Consider the following 8,488-nt stretch of genomic DNA (forward strand, 5'->3'; position numbering starts at 1 on the left):
GCTATGTATGTCAAGCATGCTAGCACATTGATTTGTTACACATTTGTTGCATATGTTTACTTAGCATATGTAGCACATTGTTTTACATGACGTTTCTGCTATGTATGTTTACTGAGCATGCTAGCACATTGTTTTACATGAACATTTCTACTAGGCATGTTTACTTAGCATTCCTAGTACATGGTTTTCACATGCTACATTGGTTATGACATTTGGTATGTTCAATCGGGACAATAATACATTCATTAACATTAGCTACGCCGCTCGGACTTATGTAATGGTACCATAGGAATTGACAACTCCCGTTTCCGACTTCCTGGGTTTGTTTGGAAGTTGGGGATGACAGAATCCGACTATATAACTTTAGATGAACCTTTAATTCGTTTAAGGGTTTGTCGCCACAGTGTCAAGGCTTGAATGTATGCGATTAACATTACTGCATAAATGTTTGTAATCATAAAGCATTGTTTTTCTGCAAAGCATAACATTTGATTTAAACTTAGGTTTATTCAAAAACATGTTTTGTACATTTTCTATGGGGTTGGGTAACTTCTAGTTATTCACCATACATGACATTTGTTTTCACATTAGACATCATTACATAGTTAAGTAGAGGATTTCCTACTTGCTATGCATTTCATTGGTTTTACATGATACACATGATATTGTACATGGTTTACACATACACATATTGACATGGAACAAGACATTTTGGTTGGTTATTGATAAGTGACTTATGTAACGGGGCTATGTGTTATATGATAAAAGCATGGTGGATACGCCGCTGGTACTTCCTATATATAAGTGCTTTTATCGTATTATACATCGTTGCGTTATATAAAGCACTTGGGCAACACATGAAACATTTCATACATAAACATGACATTGTTTTACAAATTACATATTTTATACAAATTCACTTTTACTTGGTTATTCATTTAACCATGCATTATCATTTCTTCATCATTTGATTTTCATTGATTTTCACATAGTTTTACAAAGGAAAACATTTTACAAGGTTCATGACTACATTTTATTAAACTCTCCTTTCAAATACAAGTCATGAATCTGCATAAACAAAACCTATGTATCTCACAGGCATTTTTATGCTGACGTACCTATTTTTACATGTGTTTCAGGTGCTAATACATGATGATGCTTGTGCTTCACTTAGGCGGACTCGGGCCTTAGTGTCACACCCCCAAAATATCACCTAGGGAGTGTCCCTGTTAGGCGTGTGACCCACTAGCAGCAAGCCACCAATTACATTGAATCCATAAGTTTAAAATAAAGTTTCATCATTTAATATTAAAATCCAAACATAAGTTATTCGAAACCAGCATATTCAGCGGAAGCGTTAACGTATCACAATATAAACATTTTCGACACAAATGTAAGAACCAATGTTCAATAAATAAAACCAATCAGTGTGAACCATGACCACTCATGCCCTCCAGCCAGCAAGTTCCTGTTCCAAGATACCTAACGACCTGCGAGCATGTAACAAGTGTATCAGACAAAGCTGGCGAGTTCACAGTTTTAGAAAACGTTTGTTACCAGTTGTATGTAAAGCAGTTCAATAACCAATGCAAGTAATATTGTTAATATCTCAATTCCGAACAATGACGGCTCCTGAAATACACGACTGCCCTTCCCACGTACTCCTATCTAGTACTGGGCCAGACTGGGTCATTAGTTCACCTCCGTCCTCTACAGGAGCGGTGTGAGGGTGCCAAACCTAAGTAGCGCTACTAACTAATACCCGATGAGGGACTTACAAAAGATGATAGGTGAGAATATTAATCAATATACCCGTTTTTACCCAAAGACTTATCCCCCTATGGGATACCCACTGACTGTCCCCAACCACTGGGACACATGCTCGAATGTAGTGAACTCACCTTTGATTGCTCGGCATGTTACGTTATGTTATTCACAGCTGATCAATCAAATTCCTAACATGGTTACCAACGATAATCAGTTTCGCATGCAATTAAACCACAATTTCTACGTATATAGCCAACAAGTTTTGTACAGACAGTGGTGTTAATTATTTTACATGTTGTAACAGCAATTCACGTATTCATTGCATTCACCGCATACACGTAGTAACATACGAGGAACACACAATGTTCATTGAATCATCACAGTATTTCATACAACATAACAGCCGGTTATCATCATGAAATCCCACAATAAGTAGTTTGTTCACTCACAAGTCCATATCACAAATTCATAATTCATATGTCACGTAACAATCATATTTCGTTGTGTTTACCCACATGGTGCACAATATAAATAAGCTAATGGCCTAGCAAGGATTATAACACTTAAACTTCTCACGTACAAACCATAATCCTTTCGTGGCCCAGTCAAGTTATAATATGTACGGCCCAAAACTAACATCCGTTTAGAAAGTGGCCCAACAAACGGAGCCGTGTGTGTGTGCGGCCCATTTGAACCCAGCCCGCTCGGACTGCACAGTTGCCCCCACCCCGCAACAGTGCGAGCCTGATGTCGTTAGGTGGGCCTGTGGTTTACTTGGCCCGGTTAATAGGTAAGACCCAACATATATATAATAACTAACCCAAACAGTATGATTATGCAACCCTAAACTACTAACTCATCTTTATTATCAACATCCACTTTATCAACACGTTTCCGATTTAGCATTAACGTGTAATCGAGGCACTTATAATACACATATTTGTAATCATTATCCGATTATTACTTGCTTAACATACAAACCGAACCTCTTTTTCTTTTGCAATGGCTTCTCTCTGGCGATTTTGGCGATTTTGGCAGCCCCTCTAAAACCCTAGCTTGTTCTTGATCTTCGTCCCTAATCTCAATCGATCTGGGTTAGGTATTGGGGTGTTGTCGTTCCTTCTGAGTAGGGTTCTAGACTTCAATCCTGGTTTCTAATCTTTTGAAGTTGTTGTTAGGGTTTTTTTCTTTTCGTTTCGTTTTCTGCTAGGGTTCTGCCGATTGTTCTTAATTGCCGTAGGTTTTGTTACTCTGGTGTTTTTTCTGCGTTGCATGTTTATTTCTTCTGGTTCTTTTTACTATCGTATGCATGGAGTATAATCGTGATAACAGTTTAGAGGATCTAGGGTTTCGATCTTTTTCGGAAAGGATGCATGAGGATGTTTTCATTACGTCAAAGGGTTCAATTAATGTTCAGGATATGCGTCAAAACTCTTCTTCGATGAACAAACCTGTGCGGATTGATGGGATTCCATTGATACCTCGTCGAGGTGTTGGGCCGAAGGATCCTAAGGTCATCAATGTTATTGATGAACTTCAGAAAATCACGGTCCCAGTTCATCCGGATACAAGTGGCTCTAGCAGCCAGGAGACGCAACATGGATTTTCTTCAGGACCGATTCAGGAGGAGCCGGTTTCATATGCTGAAAAGCTCATGTCACAGAATCGTAATAAAAGAGAGGTTAATTTCAGGTTTATGCAACCAGTGGAAACAAGGGAGGATGCTGACATTGTTATCCCAAAAGAGGTTGTTCAAAGGGTCCAGGATAAGTTTGAAAACGTTCTATACGGCTATTTTTTGGGGAATAGACTTCCGTATCCGGTAGTAGAATACTATGCCAAAAACGTTTGGGCGAAGTTTGGGTTTTCAAAGCTCATGATGAATTCAGCAGGATTTTTTTTCTTCAAGTTTGATTCGAACGAAGGTATGACGAAAGTGCTTGAAGGAGGGCCGTGGTTAATAAGGAAGATGCCTTTATTTCTGAATAAATGGTCACCGAAAGTTTCTTTAAAAAAAGAAGGTATCAAAACTATTCCTCTTTGGGTTAAATTGCATAATGTTCCGATTGCGGTTTACACAGATGATGGGTTAAGTTTGTTGGCCTCTAAAATTGGTGTCCCTAAAAGGTTGGATTCATACACTGCGGATATGTGTGCGGATAATTGGGGTAGGAGCAGCTATGCTCGGGCTATGATAGAGGTTAATGCTGATAATGATCTTAAGGAATATATAACGCTAGCTATCCCTAAAATGGATGAAGATGGGTATGTTATGGAACGTGTTAAAGTGGAGTATGAATGGAAGCCCCTACGTTGTTCTACTTGCTGTTTGTTTGGACACGATGATAAAACGTGTAGTAAGAATGACAAAGGTAAGGCGAAACAGGTTATTGTGGATGACGAGGGTTATGTAATGGATAACAAACGTGTTGCTCGACATGGTTTTCCCCAAAAGAAGCAAAAGGCGAGGTTCGTCTACAAGCCGAAAACAAACAATTCAGGAGCGAGCTCTTCCGGTACCAGTAGTGGGCAACCTTTGGTAAAAATTGCAAACTCGTTTCAGCCCATTTCATTGGATGATGATGATCCTCCAAAAAATGAGAGTGTCCCAGAAGTCGATGGTAGTGTTCACACTCAATCTAAGGAGATGGAAACTAAAGAGCCTGAGGAAGTTTTAGAGAAGATACCAACGGAGATGTCCAAGTTTATGGCTGCTAATGTCACGGATTGTCCGTCTGAGGGGGCAAGCACTCCCGGATCTAATGGTTTAAATGGGTAGTGTTGCAGCTTGGAACATTAGGGGTTTGAATCGTCCCCTGAAACAAAACGAGATTAGAGTTCTTATTGCTGAAAATAATTTAAGTATTTGTGCTATTTTAGAAACTCATGTTAATGTTAGCAATCTCGGAAAGATTTGTAAGGCGGTTTTTCGTAGATGGAGTTGGACGTCGAATGGGGATGTGTGTCAAAGAGGAACTAGAATTATTTTGGGGTGGAATCCGGATGAAGTTGATCTTATGGTTATCTCTCAATCGGACCAGGTTATACACACACAAGTTCGTTACAAAACTGATTCAAAAATGTTCCTATGTTCATTTGTTTATGCAGAAAATCAATACCAGCAACGTAGAATTCTTTGGGAAAATCTTTGTAAACATAGCTGCTTAGCTCGTAGCCAGCCGTGGGTTGTTCTTGGGGATTTTAACACAGCGCTCAATATGGAAGATTGCCTCTACGGGCCTTCTAATCACACAGTTAGTATGAGGGATTTTTTTGAGTGCGTCAAAGTTGCTGAGCTTATGGATGTTAAAAGTCACGGGTTACATTATACATGGAATCAAAAGCCTAAAGAAGGGATTGGTGTCCTTAAAAAAATAGATCGTATTATGCACAACATCAGGTTTTTGGATTTATATCCGGATGTGTATGCCGTTTTTCAGCCGGCTCGAGTCTCTGACCATACACCGTGTGTTCTAAAGTTGCCTGCCATAGCTCGAGACAAGCAAAAGCCGTTTAAATTTCCAAACTTTCTAACGTCTAAACCGGAGTTTAGACAGTATGTTGTTGACGAATGGAATAAGGGTGTGCAAGGCTATGCTATGTTTTCCGTTATGAAGAAGCTGAGGAACTTGAAGCCGTGCTTCCGCAAACTCCTTCATAAGCAAGGAAATCTTCATGAGAAGGTTACTAGACTTCGAAGTGAGTTGGATTTAGCTCAGCATCATGTTGATATGAACCCGCTAGATGTCGAAGCTCGTAACGTGGTGGCCAAGTGTCTTCATGATTTTCAGGTGGCGGCCTATGATGAAGAATGTTTTTTAAAACAAAAGTCGAAGATTGAGTGGCTTTGTGCAGGTGATTCGAACACTTCATATTTTCACAATGCGGTAAAGAGTCGTAATTCTAGAAATAAAATATGCTGCATTCATGATGTGCATGGGAATCGATTTGAGGGTAAGGATGTCATTACTGCCCTGGTGGATCATTATTCTAATTTTTTGGGTACCGAGGAGAATGTCCTAAGCTTGGATGATGAAGATCTTTTTGCTAATTCCCTTAACCTTGACACGGCCAACCATATGGTTAGACAAGTGACTCGAGAGGAGGTCAAAGCTGCAATGTTTAGCATTGGTGAGAATAAGGCCCCTGGCCCAGATGGGTTTACTTCGGCGTTCTTTAAACATTCTTGGGATATAGTGGGAGATGAGGTTACGTCGGCTATTCTCGAGTTTTTTCAGAACGGTAAACTTTTGAAACAGGTCAACCACACTATTATTGCTTTAGTTCCTAAAAAGGATACTCCTAACTCGGTTATTGACTACCGACCTATATCCTGCTGTAATGTCCTCTTCAAGTGCATAAGTAAAATTATTACAGATAGGATCAAAGGGAGTTTGGCGGGTTTGGTCAGTATAAATCAGTCGGCGTTCGTTCCTGGCAGGAAGATCTCTGATAACATTCTTCTCACGCAGGAATTAATGCACAATTACCATCTTAATAGAGGGCCGGCTCGATGTGCATTCAAGATAGATATCCAGAAAGCGTATGATACTGTTAATTGGTCTTTCTTGGAAACTATTCTTAAGCGGTTTGGTTTTCATTGCAAAATGGTTGAATGGATTATGACGTGTGTTACCACGGTTTCATATTCTCTATGTATCAATGGTGAGCTACATGGTTATTTTACAGGGAAACGAGGTCTTAGACAGGGTGATCCGTTGTCTCCATATTTGTTCACACTTGTTATGGAGGTTCTGACCCTTCTCCTTCAGAAAACGGCTTTGCACTCTTCGTTCAAATTTCATGCTAACTGTCCTAAACAAAAGATCATTAGTGTCTCGTTTGCGGACGATTTGTTCATCTTTTCGCATGGGGATTGCACTTCGGTGAAACATTTGAAGGATGCACTTGTCAAATTCACTAACATCTCGGGTCTAGTCCCTAGTCCTTCTAAAAGTACCGTCTTCTTCGGTAATGTTCCTCGTTATGTTAAAGACCAGATTTTGGAGATCATGCCCTTTCAGGAGGGTACACTACCGGTTCGGTATCTTGGAGTTCCTTTGATTTCTACGAGATTGGCTGCTCGTGACTGTCGTATTCTTGTGGAACGTGTAGAACGCCGAATAGATAATTGGATGTCTAAATCCTTGTCTTTTGCAGGTAGACTTCAGCTTATCAATTCGGTTTTGGCTGCCATGTACTCTTATTGGGCCTCGGTTTTTATGCTTCCGCAAGGTGTTATAAAAGATTTGGAGAAGAGGCTACGAACGTTCTTATGGAATGGTGGTTACCAAGGCTCGGCTAGAGCTAAAGTGGCCTGGAAAATTGTGTGCACTCCTAAAGATGAGGGTGGTTTGGGCATTAGAAGCATTACGGATGTAAATAAAGCTCTTTTGACAGCCCATATTTGGAGCATTCTTTCAAATCGTAAGTCGCTTTGGGTTCAATGGATTCATTCTCACAAGTTGCGAGGTAAGAACTTTTGGGATGTTCAATGTAGAGGTAGTGAGAGTTGGGGTTGGAGAAAGCTCCTATCTATCCGAGATAAAGTACGATCGTTTTTCTGGATGTCTATTAGGAGTGGAAGGCAAACTAATGCTTGGAGTGACAATTGGTGCCCGTTTAGTCCTCTTCGGTCTTTTATCTCGCCTAGAGTGATTGCGAACGCTGGTTTCACTCTTTCCTCTATGGTTGCTGATCTTGTGGCGGAGGAAAATGGTCAATGGTTGTGGCCTGAGGCTTGGTATGATACCTATCCGGTCCTTATAAATATTGACACGCCACAAATATTAGCTGGTGAACATGATCGGCTACAATGGAAAGATTCGGATGGTAATCTGCAGCATTTTGAAACGAAGGAGGTGTGGAATAGCTTACGGAATAGAGAGGATAAGGTTTTATGGGTTAAATCGGTTTGGTTCGCTCAATGCATCCCTAGACACTCATTCCACTTGTGGCTTGTTATCAAAAACAAGCTAAAGACCCAAGACAGGTTGACCGTTTGGGAAGCTGGCAGTGCTACTAACTTACAGCTTATGTGTTGTCCATTATGTAAACGTGATCGTGACTCTAGAGATCATCTCTTCTTCCAATGTCAATTTTCATCGGAGGTTTGGGGATCGGTTAGGAAATACGTTGACATGGGGGGTGTGCTGAACACCTGGCTGTCGATTATTCAATGGATGGAGCGCGTTTCTGATTCTAGAACGCTTGAGCATATCATCTGCAAGATTCTGGTTGCGGCTACCACTTATTTTATTTGGCAGGAAAGAAACAACCGTCTTTTTTCTACTCTTGTTCGAAAAGCTGAGGCTCTCTCAAAGATCATTGTTGATACGGTTCGGCTTAGAATTATGGGATTCAAGGTGAGTGGGGAGCCAAAGTATGACAGTATTCTGGAAAGGTGGCTGATCTCGAAGAATATGGCTTTGGAGCCGGGCTAAAGAGGAGTATCTAGTTCGGTTGTGTGTCTTGTTTTGAGTTGTGATCCCTTGCTGTTTTAGTTTTTCGTTGGTTTTGACGTTAGTCGGGTTTGTTTCTTTTTGTTTGTTACTAGGTTTGGTATGTCAAGCCTAGAAGTGTGTGTTATTGTCTTAGCACACCCTGTTTTTGATTGTTGGTTGATATAAAATTTCACCGGGGTAACCCTTTACCCAAAAAAAAAAAAACATACAAACCGAACAGTGGCCATTAAGATGTGCAAACCATAATCATTTACATA

At 40.3% G+C, this 8,488-nt stretch overlaps 1 protein-coding gene across 1 annotated transcript; it reads left to right on the plus strand.

Annotated features, from left to right (window-relative positions):
- The first annotated feature begins 3,076 nt into the window (after positions 1-3,076).
- Positions 3,077-8,210, plus strand: LOC110930021. Its single transcript, XM_022173261.1, has 2 exons — positions 3,077-4,532; positions 4,648-8,210. The coding sequence occupies exons 1-2, from the start codon at positions 3,077-3,079 to the stop codon at positions 8,208-8,210; spliced, it is 5,019 nt and encodes a 1,672-aa protein (XP_022028953.1).
- The last annotated feature ends 278 nt before the right edge of the window (positions 8,211-8,488 follow it).

Source organism: Helianthus annuus, chromosome 7, assembly GCF_002127325.2.
Source record: "Helianthus annuus cultivar XRQ/B chromosome 7, HanXRQr2.0-SUNRISE, whole genome shotgun sequence".
Taxonomy (NCBI): domain Eukaryota; kingdom Viridiplantae; phylum Streptophyta; class Magnoliopsida; order Asterales; family Asteraceae; genus Helianthus; species Helianthus annuus.